The sequence below is a fragment of the Ylistrum balloti genome, unplaced genomic scaffold, assembly GCF_031769215.1.
Source record: "Ylistrum balloti isolate Yb309-2 unplaced genomic scaffold, AGI_CSIRO_Ybal_v1 Utg371156, whole genome shotgun sequence".
Taxonomy (NCBI): domain Eukaryota; kingdom Metazoa; phylum Mollusca; class Bivalvia; order Pectinida; family Pectinidae; genus Ylistrum; species Ylistrum balloti.
The window spans coordinates 124,416-143,063 of NW_026782633.1; the positions used below are offsets into that span (position 1 = coordinate 124,416).

The 18,648-nt window shown below is 35.3% G+C and overlaps 1 protein-coding gene across 1 annotated transcript in view; it reads right to left on the minus strand.

The window, feature by feature from the left end:
• The window catches only part of LOC132561153 (thrombospondin type-1 domain-containing protein 4-like), a 59,901-nt gene that overhangs the window by 17,034 nt on the left and 24,219 nt on the right, over positions 1–18,648 (minus strand). The window contains exon 2 of the mRNA XM_060225880.1: positions 11,138–11,204. Within this exon, the coding sequence (XP_060081863.1) occupies positions 11,138–11,204 (67 nt within the window). The remainder of the gene's footprint in view (positions 1–11,137; positions 11,205–18,648) is intronic.

Sequence of the window (18,648 nt, forward strand, 5' to 3'; positions counted from 1 at the left end):
GTTTATCTGTGTTTACCTGACACACGTTTATCTGTGTTTACCTGACACACGTTTATCTGTGTTTACCTGACACACATTTATCTGTGTTTACCTGACACACATTTATCTGTGTTTACCTGACACACGTTTATCTGTGTTTACCTGACACACGTTTATCTGTGTTTACCTGACACACGTTTATCTGTGTTTACCTGACACACGTTTATCTGTGTTTACCTGATACACGTTTATCTGTGTTTACCTGACACATGCTTATCTGTGTTTATCTGACACATGTTTATCTGTGTTTATCTGACATACATTTATCTGTGTTTACCTGCCACACGTTTATCTGTGTTTACCTGCCACACGTTTATCTGTGTTTACCTGACACACGTTTATCTGTGTTTACCTGACACATGTTTATCTGTGTTTACCTGACACACGTTTATCTGTGTTTACCTGACACACGTTTATCTGTGTTTACCTGACACACATTTATCTGTGTTTACCTGACACACGTTTATCTGTGTTTACCTGACACACGTTTATCTGTGTTTACCTGACACACGTTTATCTGTGTTTACCTGATACACGTTTATCTGTGTTTACCTGACACACGTTTATCTGTGTTTATCTGACACATGTTTATCTGTGGTTACCTGATACACGTTTATCTGTGTTTACCTGCCACACGTTTATCTGTGTATACCTGACACACGTTTATCTGTGTTTACCTGACACACAGTTATCTGTGTTTACTTGACACACAGTTATCTGTGTTTACCTGACACACGTTTATCTGTGTTTGACACACATTTATCTGTGTTTACATACACGTTTATCTGTGTTTACCTGACACACTGTGTTTATCTGTGTTTATCTGTGTTTACTTGACGCACATTTATCTGTGTTTACCTGATACACGTTTATCTGTGTTTACCTGACACATGTTTATCATGACACACACGTTTATCTGTGTTTACCTGACACACGTTTATCTGTGTTTACCTGACACACGTTTATCTGTGTTTACCTGACACACGTTTATCTGTGTTTACCTGACACACGTTTATCTGTGTTTACCTGACACACGTTTATCTGTGTTTACCTCTGATACATGTTTATCTGTGTTTACCTGACACACGTTTATCTGTGTTTACCTGACACACGTTTATCTGTGTTACCTACGTTTATCTGTGTTTACCTGACACACGTTTATCTGTGTTTACCTGACACACGTTTATCTGTGTTAACCTGACACACGTTTATCTGTGTTTACCTGCCACACGTTTATCTGTGTTTACCTGACACACGTTTATCTGTGTTTACCTTACACACGTTTATCTGTGTTTACCTGACACACTTTTATCTGTGTTTACCTGACACACTTTTATCTGTGTTTACCTGACCTGTTTACCTGACACACGTTTATCTGTGTTTACCTGACATACATTATCTGTGTTTACCTGACACACGTTTATCTGTGTTTACCTGACACACGTTTATCTGTGTTTACCTGACACACGTTTATCTGTGTTTACCTGACATACATTTATCTGTGTTTACCTGACACACGTTTATCTGTGTTTACCTGACACACGTTTATCTGTGTTTACCTGACACTCGTTTATCTGTGTTTACCTGATACATGTTTATCTGTGTTTACCTGACATACATTTATCTGTGGTTACCTGATACACGTTTATCTGTGTTTACCTGACATACATTATCTGTGTTTACCTGATACACGTTTATCTGTGTTTACCTGACACACGTTTATCTGTGTTTACCTGATACACGTTTATCTGTGTTTACCTGACACACGTTTATCTGTGTTTACCTGACACACGTTTATCTGTGTTAACCTGACACACGTTTATATGTGTTTACCTGATACACGTTTATCTGTGTTTACCTGACACACGTTTATCTGTGTTTACCTGACACACGTTTATCTGTGTTAACCTGACACACGTTTATCTGTGTTTACCTGACACACGTTTATCTGTGTTTACTTGACACACTTTCATCTGTGTTTACCTGACACACGTTTGTCTGTGTTTATCAGTCTCACATGTTTATCTATGTTTAATTGACATAAATTTACCTGTGTTTACCTGACAAACTTATTTCTGTCTTTGCTGACAAACGTTTTTCGTTGATCTAAACGCTTACATTTGTACATGTGTTTTCTTATTTTCGTTTGCATACATTTAATCGACATACGTTTTGCTAACATGACGTACAGGTACAGCATATTTAGAGGGAAGCTGCTGTGAGATGGTGTCATTAAAGAAAAAATGTGAAATTAATCTAGTGACAATTTTTGCCGGAAGCAACAGTTTATCTTAACGACGTCTCGAGCACTATACCTGTTAGATATGTGGTCAGTTTGTGATCACGTGAGGTTTGGCCAACAGCGGTGAAAATTTACAATGTCGTCCATTTCACAAAGCTTCTCACCCACTCACATTTTAAATTGCTTAAGGACCGACAATCAATATCTAATAAACACCGAATTTCGATTCAACTGGGGGAGGGAGGGGATGGTCATTATTTTCGTTTATATCAAATATAATCCTTCACAATTGTGTCCGGTGGAACCAAGTCAAAGCGTTTTAGCACGGACTTAGATATATATAGATTTATATATTTATATAGGTCTGTGTATCTATGTCCATGGCTTTAGATACACAAATGGCAGGAATGAAATGTTGTGTGACTTTGTCGGTCCTATAGCTGTTTATAAGTTTTTTTTCAAGTTTATTGATTGTTTGATACGATCCTATCGTTAAGTAATTGTTGTGGATTTTTACAGTAAGATTGTTGTAAAAAAAATTATGGAGAAATGATATTTATCACTTTGGTAAAATACTATCAGTTTCTTGACTTGCCATATTTAGACATAAGCAATTTTGTGTTATGTTTGTGGTCTGGGTCACAATTAAATTTCTGTTCTCTTCTGTTCTATAAATAGTACGTAATAACATCAAAAACGAAATTGATCCCTTACAGATATCTCGTTAGAGCCAGCAATTAATCCATGGTAAAAACAAAGTCATAATTGAGAATGTTACTATATAATTATTCCCATGATACACGTTAGTGAATTTGTGTATTCCTGACAATTTCTATGGTTAAACCTCTAGTTTCCTCTAAAAACCGAATCATAATTCAGCAAAATCTATTTTTTAACATTAGCAATAAACATTGGTTGAATTTTGCAAGAGTAACATATTTTCTAATCATTCCAACAAGGAACCTGTATTTAAGTGGTATCGGAACTGTTCGTATCGTGCTATTTCCACGCTTTGTTATCATTGAAGTAATTACCTCAAGTCTTAAAAGTTATCTACATTCATATATATACTGCCGTTTGAAAAAATAGTGTTAAGTCCGATTTCTGATACGAATAGTAGAATTTCTCAGTAATTTTTTTTGTCACATCAATGATTAACACTTTGAAGTTTCCAAAAGTACATATGATACCACAACGTAAATAAAAAACAAAAACAAGTAAATAAATAAAGGAATATACCATTTTAATATATTGTTTATTAATATCTCAGATTTCAGAATCCACAAAGTTATATATCTGACAGTGCTGCAGTGCACACTGTTAAGATTTATAAGCGGGACTGTGGAACGCGCCTGGAAGGAAAATAAATAATTAACGAGACACGTGTTTACATGAAGACTTCAGATGTGGTTATGAGATAACATCAAAATGTCTTCTGAACAGTGAGGTCATTTACTCAAGTGACCTTTCTTTCGTTATCTAAGAGATACATTTGTATGTACACCTCTCTATCCCCTCAGGATGCCCAATCCCTGACCATCACACCAACACAGGAAGGCGTGGCGATTGACCTCTCTGACCACCGAGTCATCACATATAGCTATTTGTGTGAATGAATCTTGCATATACATGTAATATTTACGAAAAGATGTAAAATCAAGCGAGTTTCAGTTAACAGATATGAATTAAATTCCCTAAAAAACTGAAAGAAATCAAATTTACTCCGTTTAGTAAATAAATCTAATTTTTCAACATTATCTTTTCTAAGAAAGTCCAGGTTTGTGACGTTATCTGTATAATGGAGGTAGGATGTTGACAGGCCAGGGTGGATTCGCCATATTTCATAGCAGTTCAATGCGATAGTTCTGTAATATAAATTTTCAGTCCGTAAACCTACTTGCATTGACACCACCTCATGAAATAAAAAGTAAAGTATCAAAATGCATCAAAATATCTGAAAAACAATATCTTATATCACGTGGATGGTGACGTTTATATCAAATAAAGAAATTCGACCACGTTACGATTCGAAACGCGAATGGGCGCTTATGTGTTGAACCCAATATTGTCTTAAAACACATAATAACAAAATGTTGGTTAGCTGGATTTTAACAAAGGTAAGGAAATGGTAGTTCCTACATCTTTTTTCTTGTGATAAGTATGTTAGCTTATAAAAATATCAGCTGTGTGCATTGTACCGTTAGAGATTCTCTATAGCAACTGCATTTGCATGTGCTGAAAACACCAGTTTCTGAGGACAATACAACAGAGGCACACATGCTAAACAAAGACGATGCACATAAAACGCATTTAGTTTGGCTTTCTATCGAAAAGATGAAATGCACATGCAAAGAGAATGGTGTGCAACTTTGCAAAGCCTGGCCTCAACTCCGCAACTGTCGCCACTTAGTTGTCAAGTGACAATAAGAGAATCTATTAAGATGGCGACATGTGGAACACATTTATAAACACGTGTGTTCGATATAAGCAACAAAAGGCTAATTACTTCCCTAATGTACTAACGAATGCACCTACATGAAATAAACAGAAAGTAGAACACAGACGAAAGTTGTAAACATGGGTATAAATCAGACAGGAAAATCACCATTGTTGTTTCTTTGCTCATGTATTGTTCAGGAAACTTCAAACCTTTACGTGAACGTGGTGTTGTTTATATATCACACTGTTCATGTAGGCCTCATTTCAGACACTACGTCAGCAACTGTAAAAAAATCTCTGACCAGGCCGTCATTCTGGATTTTTTTTATATAAAAACGACAGAATGGTTGTGGCAATAATTTATTAAGTTATTTATTTATTTATCTATTCATTTATTTATTTGTTTTTATTCATTTATTTTTCGAATTGCTCTGTAAGTAACCCTAAATACATGTTTAATTAAAGTTAACTTCCATTGTTTCCTCTTCTTCAGATAGAGTCGCATATGGTCAAAAGTCTCTAACAAACGGGTTTTCCTGGTTAATGCATTGTAAAACTTTTGTCATGTTTTTAAAGTTTTTGATCGGTTGTATTTGTAACACGTCCTATTAATAACACATCTTCAACAAAGTCGGGTTTGTGTGGTTATCACATGATAATGACGGTGAAATGGCTGTTATAATTGGACAAAACATGCCTTTTTGAGCTGCAAATAAGTCACAATAACAAAACCAAATTTAAATCTAAGAATTCTAGTCTCTCCTCAACGTCTCTACTTTACAGACGATAAAGACATAATACAGAAAAGGAAAACTATTTTTAAACTTACTTTAACGAAATTCGATTTGGCACTGTTGAATTATTATCCTACATCAGCGAACATTGGTATGAAGGAAACATTACCCCTCCAAACCACTTTTAACAACAAATCTTTCGACCTCCGGCATATATCATGACGCATTCTTGTACAACAATCAAAACGATGGCAGCAGAATACTTTTTTTCTTTCCTGTTTGTTATGTATTTATTTTCGAGTAAAGAATCCGAAGCCATGTCTGGGGTTTATATAATGATACACATATAAATCTTAAAAAGCACCAGAATCTCTTGGTTTTTATAGCATCTTGAGAGTTTCCTGTTTGTAGCAGACAACTTATCAGCTTGAATCCCTCATTGTTTATCTATTGCTTTAGAATAAAACTCATCTGCTCGAGACTTTTCTGTTTCACTAGAAATCTCCTCAGCGATCACAGAGAAACTACTTACAGAGGCTTAAAAGTAATACCGAGGCTTCCTAACTACAGTATCGGTAATATATATCTTGGAGTTTTCTGGTATGTAAAATGTATTATTAGATCTTTATAGACATTCCAGAATAATTTTGTATAATTTTTTTTGTACTGATAAAATATAAAATTCCCACCTTAATCGTTTAATATCTTTTTTAGATCTTATAAAGCTTAGTAAAGATCATAAAATTTCACGGGCTGATATGATATGAATGGTTGGGGAGGACAGGGGGTGCTACTGGTTTCTGAAATGAACCACAGAGACTGACAAAAGGATTGTGATTGAAATGGACAACGTTTCTGTTGTGATGATATACTAATTTATGGAACCCTGCAAACAAGGGTCTGTCACATTAGTCATTAATTGATATGCATAGGAAAATGAAATATTTCCATATGCACCAATTGATTCTATTTCTCTCCCGCTTTTGCCGCACTGCATTCGTTTTTCATTGACATGAGATAGTGATGATGTTTAACGTCGATATCACTTAACAGAGATATAGTGTACAAATGTATGTTATTGTTATATTGTTCTCTCGCTGTCTGTTTTGGCAAAGCTTTCTATAGGTTTATGAGTACGTTTTGTTTACGCACTGTACATATTTTCCCCAGTATTTAAGACATGGGCCAAGAAGAAGATGAAGTAAACAAAATCATTCTTTGGAAGAATATTGTTTATGAGCGCAACTTGTCAAGGAATAATAATGTTACCGACATCAGAGTTTGAACCGCATGTCAGCTAGCAGCTGAGATGTCGGTGCAATTATATGTTCAAACTATGTGTGTTCATCCTACCTTGTATCTGCCGTCATTGATGTCACATCAGCTGTCGTGATGACGTAAATTCCTAAACCTGTATTGAAATATTCATCTTATCATACTCGTGAGTCTTGTAAAATGTTGAAGGAAGGTGATACAATTTTGAAGCTTTGAAGCTTGATGTAGGTTAACATCGAGCAAGTGATTTCTTTATAAAGCAACGGTTTAGTTGCTTGTGAAGTAGGTGTCCTTGGCAGTATTCTCAGTCTGTTTATTTACTTAGGAAGAAAAAAACGTATTCTGAAACGGCTTCAATCTATTTAGTGACCCGTGAAGTTATAAGCGTCTTAAGTGGCCCCAATCTATTTAGTTACTTCTGTAGAAATCTAAATCTATATAGTTACCTGTGAAATAGGCGACCGTTCTCTGTAGCTGCCTCTGTCTATTTGTCACGTGTGAAGTAAATGTCGTCTGTGGCGGTCTCAGTCTGTTTAGTTACTTGTTAATAAGGCGGTCTCTCTAGTCGCCGTTGTCTGGTAGTTACCTATAAAGTAAGTGTCGTCTACAGTGTCTTTAATCTGTTTAGTTACTTGTGAAGTGATTAAGTTTAGTTCTGTTGCGGTCTCCGTCTATTTAGTTACTTGTTAAGTTATTAAGTATTCTCTGATGTGGCCTCTGTCTATTTAGTTACTTGTGAAGTGATTAAGTTTTGTTCTGTAGCAGCCTCCGTCTATTTAGTTACTTGTGAAGTAATTAAGTTTTGTTCTGTAGCAGCCTCCGTCTATTTAGTTACTTGTGAAGCCTCTGTCTATTTAGTTACTTGTGAAGTAATTGAGTTTTGTTCTGTTGCGGCCTCCGTCTATTTAGTTACTTGTGAAGTAATTAAGTTTAGTTCTGTTGCAGCCTCCGTCTATTTAGTTACTTGTGAAGTAATTAATTCTCTGATGTGGCCTCTGTCTATTTAGTTACTTGTGAAGTAATTGAGTTTAGTTCTGTTGCAGCCTCTGTCTATTTAGTTACTTGTGAAGTAATTGAGTTTTGTTCTGTTGCGGCCTCCGTCTATTTAGTTACTTGTGAAGTAATTAAGTTTTGTTCTGTAGCAGCCTCCGTCTATTTAGTTACTTGTGAAGTGATTAAGTTTTGTTCTGTAGCAACCTTTGTGAAGTGAATGTAGCAACCTCCGTCTTTAGTTACTTGTGAAGTGATTAAGTTTTGCAGCGGCCTCCGTCTACTTTGAAGTGATTAACTTGTGTCTATTTAGTTACTTGTGAAGTGATTAAGTTTTGTTCTGTAGCAACCTCCGTCTATTTAGTTACTTGTGAAGTGATTAAGTTTTGTTCTGTTGCGGCCTCCGTCTATTTAGTTACTTGTGAAGTGATTAAGTTTTGTTCTGTAGCAGCCTCCGTCTATTTAGTTACTTGTGAAGTGATTAAGTTTTGTTCTGTAGCAACCTCCGTCTATTTAGTTACTTGTGACGTAATTTAGTTTCGTTCTGTAGCAGCCTCTGTCTATTTAGTTACTTGTGACGTAATTAAGTTTCGTTCTGTTGCAGCCTCCGTCTATCTAGTTACTTGTTAAGTTATTAAGTATTCTGTGATGTGGCTTCAGTCTGTTTAGTAAATGATGACGTTTATTTACCTTTTGTTAGTAGATTATTTCTGGTATATCTTATTGTCTTATTTGATAAGCTTTGATAAGTTAATAATGATGCGAGCGTCCTTCCCCTTGCACTAAAATACAAGACGGGATTTTGTACGGTTCAATGCCAGGTCGATGTTTCGGCCACCCGATCCATGTATTTGCGTCTACTGTTTCCTTAACACTAACAGAAACACGAGTCTGTGACGAGACATCATGGCCTTCGTGTATCACTCGCCCCATCAATCATTCACCCCCTGGTTAGCAGTACTCCTCCCCTTTCCTCCTTTATCTAGTTAGCATAGTATCTGCCTGACTATATCATAAGTATACATGTACGTCTGTACTTAATGAAGTAATACATGGACTGGCCCTATAGATTTTATTCTGGTTCTATTTGAAAACATGTTATCGTTGATGAAAGATTGCTTGTACCAACATTCAGAATAAAGAGACGCTTTTAATCAATTCATAATTCGAAAAAATATGAATAAAAACACAAATGTTTAACAAGAGGTTCAGCTCATTTCGAATTCAATTTAAAGAATCAAAATACGAAATATACTTCCTGCAGTATCATCATCAAACAAATCTCTGTCCAGTCCAAATTTTCGATTTTCTATTGGTTTGAAGTATCCGGTTAACAAAAATCAACAAAAGTGTAAGTTTTTTACTGTCGAAACTCAAGGAAAATTAACTTCCGCGAAAGTCAATAAAACACGACAAGTAACACCTGGAACGCCAACAGAATTAAACAATGGAGCGCCTGTTGAATTGTTTCGCGTATTCCAGACACGGCTGCTGTCTACTGACAGGTGGGCTTCGGACTGTTAAGCTCTGTTGTGAAGCTTACAGGTAAGTTTGGGATATATGCATCGCCTAGAAACAAACACTAACAATTGGTACATTTCACTTACTTTTAAAAACAGACTTCTGTATCATAAAATTGCAATCAGAGTTTCTCATCTTACTGCGCAGTGGAAACATGTAACGGTTTTATTGAGATAATCATCCGCTAAAAATAACTATGGTATAGACGACGTCCCATTCCTGGTTTGTAAAAGACTTTTTTTGTGATTATATCTGATTAATGTAATCACCCTTTTTCTTATATCAAAGCAAAGACGGTGCTTTATCTCTGCGCATTCACGAGGGAGGTGATTTCACCACGCATATGTCCTCCCGATACCATCACATGATGCATTCGCTTTTTGAGAATATATTCTCATATCTACCTGCAGCAAATACAAAATACATTAATTTTCAATTTATGTGAAAAATATTTTTGCAAACAATAAGTGTGTTTGTTATCAGCTGTTTTATATCGCTATAACAGGCGGCGAAATATTCAACACAATGCGCACGAATTCGATGGACCGGTGTCTTATCGCGAGTGTGCTAATCATATACTTTTGTGTTAATTGATACAGACAGGTAGGCATTCTTCTTTCGTGAAACACTATGCTTGGTCATCATATATGCCTGTATGTGTCAACTTTGTTATTTGAAATCTATGATGAAGACAAAATCACGGTCCGGGAGAGAGGGACTCTTTACGATATCGTTAATTAGAAACGGTCTGATACTTCAATTTGAACATCAGAAACCGGAGTACACAGAGAGACCCCGATTGGTTTGGCAGATGTTATGTTTATTCAATAAATCAAAATAGTCGATATAATACGCAAATCGTGACCCTGTACATATGCTTTGACGATTTTTCTATAACGCATGAATATATGCATCAGCATTGTCGTTATGATGGGTTTCACAAAAGCGATGTCTGTGTGACGATTTGTCCATAGAAAGCAATGTCGATGTGATAAGATGTCAAAAAAGCGATATCATGTGACGTAAAGATTAAAAAGACATTGGTAGACAAAAACATTATCGGTGTGATGAGTTGACAACAACGATATCGCTGTGACGAGTTGGCATTAGAAAACGATACAGCTGTGACGACTTGTCATTAGAGAGCGATTGTTGTGACGATTTGTCATTAGAGAGCGATTGTTGTGACGATTTGTCATTAGAAAACGATACAGCTGTGACGACTTGACATTAGAGAGCGATTGTTGTGACGATTTGTCATTAAAAAACGATACAGCTGTGACGACTTGACATTAGAGAGCGATTGTTGTGACGATTTGTCATTAGAAAGCGATACAGCTGTGGCGAGTTGTCATTAGAGGGCGATATCGCTATGGCGAGTTGTCATTAGAGAGCGATTTAGCTGTGACGAGTTGACATTAGAGAGCGATTTAGCTGTGACGAGTTGTCATTAGAAAGCGATTTAGCTGTGACGAGTTGACATTAGAGAGCGATTTAGCTGTGACGAGTTGGCATTAGAAAACGATACAGCTGTGACGATTTGTCATTAGAGAGCGATTGTTGTGACGATTTGTCATTAGAGAGCGATTCAGCTGTGACGGGTTGTCATTAAAGGGAGATATCGCTGTGACGAGTTGTCATTAAAGGGCGATATCGCTATGACGAGTTGTCATTAGAGAGCGATTTAGCTGTGACGAGTCGACATTAGAGAGCGATTTAGCTGTGACGAGTTGTTATTAGAGAGCGATTTAGCTGTGACGCGCTGACATTAGAAAACGATATAGCTCACTGATCTTGGTGTTCACGTTTTCTGCAAGAGTTATCCAAACTATTTACACTTTCATGACAAGCATCGACAAATCAGTTTTAATGACATACAGGCTGAAGTCATACTTACATTAGTATCCCCGGATGTAATTGGCGTAGATAGCGCGAGGCAAATAGCTAACACCAACATCTCCAACCTTCAAAATAATTAGAAATACAGATATGAGAAGAGGTACTGAAATAGGTCAAGATCTTATTTACTTGTGGGCGGGAAACAGATATATCAGTACTTTACGAAACATTAAGCTATATTCATTGCAAAACGGAACTAATGGAAAAGCTGTTTAAAGAAATTGGCGCTTGTGTTTATCGTTGACAAGAATTTGCTTCATCTAATAGAGCACTCCAGAGTTTGTTTATTACCAAAAAAGTTCATAGTCAGTCAGTCATTATATAAGGTTTTATTTATAGATAGTGTTCTGTGTATATTATATCTACACACTGTAGCAGTAAGGTGTGGCAAATATGTACCAAAGACATATGTTTATGTCCATAAGTACATGCATAATTTTCGAAGTACTTATGAATATGCATCAATCATGTACGGTAACATCGTAATATAGAGAAAAAGAGCACGTGGAAAAATCTGTTTCTTACAAATCTCTCTCTCTCTCTCTCTCTCTCTCTCTCTCTCTCTCTCTCTCTCTCTCTCTCTCTCTCTCTCTCTCTCTCTCTCTCTCTCTCTCTCTCTCTCTCTCTCTCTCTCTCTCTCTCTCTCTCTCTCTCTCTCTCTCTCTCTCTCTCTCTCTCTCTCTCTCTCTCTCTCTCTCTCTCTCTGTGTGTGTGTGTCTAATTGGACACATAAGTGGGAATACACGGAAATATTATCTAAAATTGAAACAAATCATCCTTGATACTTTATCAAGGACCGAAACGAAAAGTAACTTCCTGCTAGGCTTTATTTAAATTTGTTCTGTCATTTGTCAATTTGCATTTTCTTATAGCAATTTATTAAGAGGCTCTTTTACGATATTACATGTATGTGAAAGTAGGTTTCGTGAGATTTGAACGGCTTGTTACGATTTTATCTGGTAGAATGGACATCAAGAGGGATTTTGCATTTCTTGTTTTTTTCATAATCACACGAACAAAACTTTCACGCACGTGCAAGATTTCACACATTACATACTTTGAAAACAGCGTGAATGTAATGATAAATGTAATCTTTGTCCCCAGCTGCAATAAACAATTGGGTGTGGAAAAAGGTTCCGGAAAACACAAATCGAAAATTGATTATATGATACCGTGGGAACTTTTGCGACATTATGAGATATACTATTATAAAATATTCAGATTACTTAAACATACTTTTATATATACTAGTACGATGTTTTTAATCTAAATGTTAAAATAATATACACTTCACGCGCAATCACGTGCAAAGCTATCCATGGGCAATTACGTCCCGTCAGGTTCGCGGTAGGACCTAACGATAAACACAGTTATGAATTTCATAGACCACATCAACCTCATATAAACTTGAACTCCAATTTTCTTTGGCAATTATACATAATACATTCTTATTTGTTTGCGCCTTTTGAATCAGGATTTATTCTTTGTTGGTAACACCCCTTCTCCCTCACTACCAAACACCTACCCCATCCTATTTATTCTTACACAGTATATCGCCCAGGGTTATATTTGTCCCACCATCAAAATATTTACCGTCCCCCAGTTTTGAATTCAACTTTAAAATTTAATAACCATCATTTCAGCTCCAATTCAAATTTAATCCACCTTTTTATATTCGCCTTAACAAGAACATTTTCCGGTTTACAGTCGTGCAATATAGTCTCTAAGGCAACCGCAATCGTGCCCAGATGGTGGGTTTTTGGACAAGTCAAATAGACCAGGTGTCACATCGTAAATAAACAAAACGTACGTCACACATACGTCATAACTTAGAATAAACAAACGACAAAATGAGATTCGCGTTGTTTTGATATGATAACTAAATAAATACCGGCTAACTAAATAATTACTCGTCTTTACATGTAGAATTAGGACGAATTGTACAGCCTACTTGTTCTTTTTCATACAGTTGACGAAATTTCTTGAATGATAATTGAATGTAGATGCATTTGACTTGTTGCCAAAAACACGATTTTCCTGTCAATAAATAGATCTGAGTTTTACATCAAACGCTGTTGCTCTCCGCCCGACACTTCTAATGTCAAGTAGCTTCACAAGTACTACAGCGTCGCTGTGATTAATATAGGAGAAAGTACATGTATATCGGTGTTAGTGCATATCTGAACATCTATATCTATATTCCTAAATACACACGTTCTAGACTAGTGCAACGTGCACTAGGGTATATTTCATGACGTTGATTAGACCGTGTTTATACAATGTAGATAAAGAATCGTTGATTACATCGTGTACATACAATGTAGATACAGAATCATTGATTAGATCGTGTACATAAAATGTAGATAAAGAATCATTGATTACATCGTGTACATACAATGTAGATAAAGAATCATTGATTACATCGTGTACATACAATGTAGATAAAGAATCATTGATTACATCGTGTACATACAATGTAGATAAAGAATCATTGATTACATCGTGTACATACAATGTAGATACAGAATCATTGATTACATCGTGTACATACAATGTAGATACAGAATAATTGATTACATCGTGTACATACAATGTAGATAAAGAATCATTGATTACATCGTGTACATACAATGTAGATACAGAATCATTGATTACATCGTGTACATACAATGTAGATAAAGAATCATTGATTAGATCGTGTACATACAATGTAGATAAAGAATCATTGATTACATCGTGTACATACAATGTAGATACAGAATCATTGATTACATCGTGTACATACAATGTAGATACAGAATCATTGATTAGATCGTGATTACATCGTGTACATACACTGTAGATACAGAATCATTGATTACATCGTGTACATACAATGTAGATAAAGAATCATTGATTACATCGTGTACATACAATGTAGATAAAGAATCATTGATTAGACCGTGTTTATACAATGTAGATAAAGAATCATTGATTACATCGTGTACATACAATGTAGATAAAGAATCATTGATTACATCGTGTACATACAATGTAGATAAAGAATCATTGATTAGACCGTGTTTATACAATGTAGATAAAGAATCATTGATTACATCGTGTACATACAATGTAGATAAAGAATCATTGATTACATCGTGTACATACAATGTAGATAAAGAATCATTGATTACATCGTGTACATACAATGTAGATAAAGAATCATTGATTACATCGTGTACATACAATGTAGATAAAGAAGCATATATAAACATCCATTTATATGAAATTTACGAAACGAATCTGAGAAGTGTTAGAGTAAAATGAAACAAGTTTCGTTATTCTTTTATGAACAAGAAACAAATTTAATATTCTGTTTATCACATAAATTTGATATCTTCAAATTGAACACGTGGTTTTATTTGACTTGAGATTAATTTTCTATTTGACGATATTAATTCTGACTATAACTCTTTCGTCGGTGACGTCTTAAATTTTTGACGTCACAATGGAAATATCATTTTCAAGTTATTATTTTGCAACTTTATTGCACCCCCAAACATAGCGAAGATGGACCCATCAAACACAATGATGTTTTAGCTTAAACATAGTTCATTGCAGGGTTGTTCACCAAGGTATTCCAACTTATACATGTCTACACTTAAAACGCATATATGATACGGCATATTTACATTGACAGTCACGTGATGACATGAAAGATATATATACACAACGTACATTAACGGACAAAGTTACATGATATCATGTAATAACCTATATATAGACATTCAAAATGACATATATCCGTTTAAATAATATGACATTGAACACCGCCTAACGTGTAAATCTTTTCCGGAAGAAAAGAAAATTAAAAACGACATTCTGAAATTTCCTTTGTTTACACGTACAAGTAAATGGTTTTTGGTTTAGTATCTCCCTGTTTTAGATTTCACAGGCAATTGAAAAAACGTGGAAAATAACACTTAATATATATAAAGAATGAACAAAATACTTCTAAAATTTGATGAATTTCGGTCGTGTGTGTACCATTACGTAACAAACTCAGTAAATACACTCTGTATAAACAGGAAAGTCACACGGCGTGGAATACCAGAAATTAACCCTGTTAAAGACGTCAGTTTAGACATGGTTTGAATATTTTAGACGTCAAAATAGAGATAGATTTCAGTGTTTGGAAGGATCTTGTAAACGTGATCCAGTTCGGTTTTAGGTTAAGTAACAGCGATACGATATAACGAACGATGGATATGGGTCACATTACGTCAGCTGTTAAACGAAACATGAAATATTTCCATTTATCATTTTGAACCGAACTGGATCTTATGTTTTACATAGTTCCATAAATTGAGTAAAAAAAAAATCCTTCAAAATAACTTCACAAAATCTTAATTTACATTAACGAACATCCTGGGAAATTAGCCTGTCTATTTCCGGCTCTGGATCCCTTGTATCATGTTTATAATGCATGTTATTTTTCGAACGTTTCGTTCGGAAACTGTAATTCACCCAAATTGGCAACTAGAATACGAGAGCTAAAAACCACCCAAGCAGTTTACGTCATGCTCAAATTTCAGTTAAATTTAAACACTTTTTTTGTTCCGATAAACACTAGATATATTATATTCATTTTGTGCTGTAACAAGCGATGACCATTCAAAACTCGATTTGGATATTTTTGTCTGGTACCATAAGTGATAATGACATCTAGGCCAACACTACAAGAAGCAAGATGCCTCAAACATAAACAGCTTACTATGCAATAAACGTAATTTCATATTCCGGAAAAGACATTTCCTACTTGGCGTGTACTTTTGTGAACTTTCCAATTTCTGATAGAGCCTACCTATTTCACAGAGGTATAACAGAAAGAGTAAGGGTACACTTTTAGTAAGAGTAGAATTGACACAGTAATCCTGATATTTTTAAGAGGTCCGTGAAATGATTCTCGTTCACCACACGACATGCTCGGTATTTGCTTTTCTTGCAGTACTTGTGTTCACTAAAGCGACAGAGATTTGATTTGTTGCTTTCATTCTTGTCCCCTTGCCTGCACGGTAAGGTTTGAATTGATGACAGTAAGCTGGTTCATTGTAAGTAAAATAGGAGGTGATTAAGCACTGATATGTCTGATTAATAACACGTGCTCTGTTCCGAGGATGAAAAATAAGAAGTAGTTGTTATTTTAGAATAGACTTTATTTTTGATTACTTTGGATTAAAACTGTAGAAAACCGATACAGTTAAGTTACTTACATCAAGAAATTATTACTTAAGTGATACATTTCAAGACTACCGTGTAAAATATATCTGTTTTGTGTCGAGCTTTTGGTAGATTCTGCCATCTAAAGTAACAAATATTACCGTGTTAAGAACAACTCTTCCAAAACCTGACAACAAATGGTTTAGCAGAGTGCTTTTTTTAAAGTTAGTGCTGAGAATCCGTCTTTTCTACTTTACTTTTAATGACTTTTCCAGTTAAGACGTTAATTACTCCAGAATGATGTGACCAGCAGTTGTGATCTAATTTCTCTTTTTCCAGTCATTGCATCTTAATGGTAAAACACATATTTCTCGCGTGGATATATCCGTTTCCTTCATCACACAATGTATGTCTGCTACATGAATCTGATAGAAAAAATGTGTATTGTGTTAAGCCTAATACTTCCGGTGATATACTTGAAAGTTCGCTTCGAACAATGGAAAGAGTAGCTTTGAATAAACCGCATTACTGAACGGGATTGTTTGAGAATGAAACTTCCAGTCAAAAAAGTGCACCGTATTTGTCTTACTGACTGGATTTCGTTTTGTCCAACTTGAAGATGTTCATGTCTTTTATATTGTAAAACTTTGCCACTTCAATTTAGACTTTTGAGGCACTAGAAAAACGTTCGATTTACTCGATAAGATATCGCAATATGGATCATATGATTAAAATAATGCATGCATGTGTATCTAACCTCTAAAAATATATACAAAAAAATTAACTTGAAACAACGATGAAAAAGAAATAGGAGATTTAACATAAAAACGTATTCTGAAAATGTAATTTTATCGAAATAAACTTTAGATTTAATCAATAGACATACAATCAAAATCATATTAGATTGCAAATACTGGGTACAATACTTCCGGTTGATCAGAGCTTCCAGTTGACTTGCGCTCTCATACACGACTCTTGTGTAAAAAGTATACAAGTGACATATGAATGTTGCACAGTGAGGCTATATTATCCCTCATTCAAACATTGGATACCTACCGAAGTGTCTGTCAAAATGTAACGAGCTTCAAGCTCTGAAAAGATCGCTTGTGTTGACTGCTCGGAGCTGCATTTAAACACCCAAGTTAAAAGTTAAAACGTGCAAATCTATCAAACGATTTGGTAACCGTTTAAATATGTACGTTATCACGTATGTAAAATTAGTTCCAAATAATGGAAATCTAATTGGATTATTGCAAGCGGGGCATTGCATCTGTATTTCAAGGTTTTAAATGCTTGACAGGTGATAGGATAGAAAATCTAAAGGAAACTCTGTCGGTGTGCTCTCATTTAACTGAGTGATGTGAGTCCCACATACTGGGCTCACAGACTACTTCGGATGATTTAGAATATACTGTTGAGAATGATCTGAAGTTCAAACACGGAAACGTTTCAGATGTACGTATTTCTTCAAAGCTTGATAGCTTGTATACTTTATCGTGATGAATTTTCTGACCGTAATTTGCATCAATAATTGTGTCAGTCGGTAAATTGCATAGCATGTCTTTTTGAACTTTACTGTGTCAACGACTGCACAACCAAATATAGATTCCAATTATATTAGGCGCCGTCGTTGAACCAGAAGACGCTCACCCTCCCGGCACTCTTGATCTTATTCTTCTTGTACTTGTCCGAGGGTCACAGCGCGAGTAGTTCACAACCAGCCGTCGTTTCATCGATTTTAAGATTAATTAATGAAAATGTAAAATGCATATTTTTTCTTGTTATGTTTGACTTACAGTTGTAACATACATGCGTACATATTTCTATAATACTTCATCGGTTTTTTACTGGGATTTAACTTGAAGTTAGACGGATCTTAGGCGAAGAAGGGGAAGCGCATGGACGCAATATTGTATAAGTTTGAAAACGTGTGCCCAATCTAATTGCATATATTTGATTCAAATAAAATATGTTGACACAAGAGTATAGATCCATACAAAACTACAACAAAACAAAAACAAATAAGAAACACCATTAGAAAATACAAAGGAATCAGCATAACAATCAATATTACAGTACTTTTGTCTCTGTCAACAACGACGAGGGCGAAAATCCATGATCGGGCAGAGAATCCAATAGAAGTCGGCCCTGACGATCATGTGAAGAACTGCAACAGCAACATTCAAGAGTTGGTTTGAAAGGAATGACATTTTTTCACTATCAAACCGAAATTTAGAAGCAGTTACAGAAGGTATAATGATTTTTTCGCGAATATCATGCTGCGAATTGTGCTTTTTATGCATTTTATTT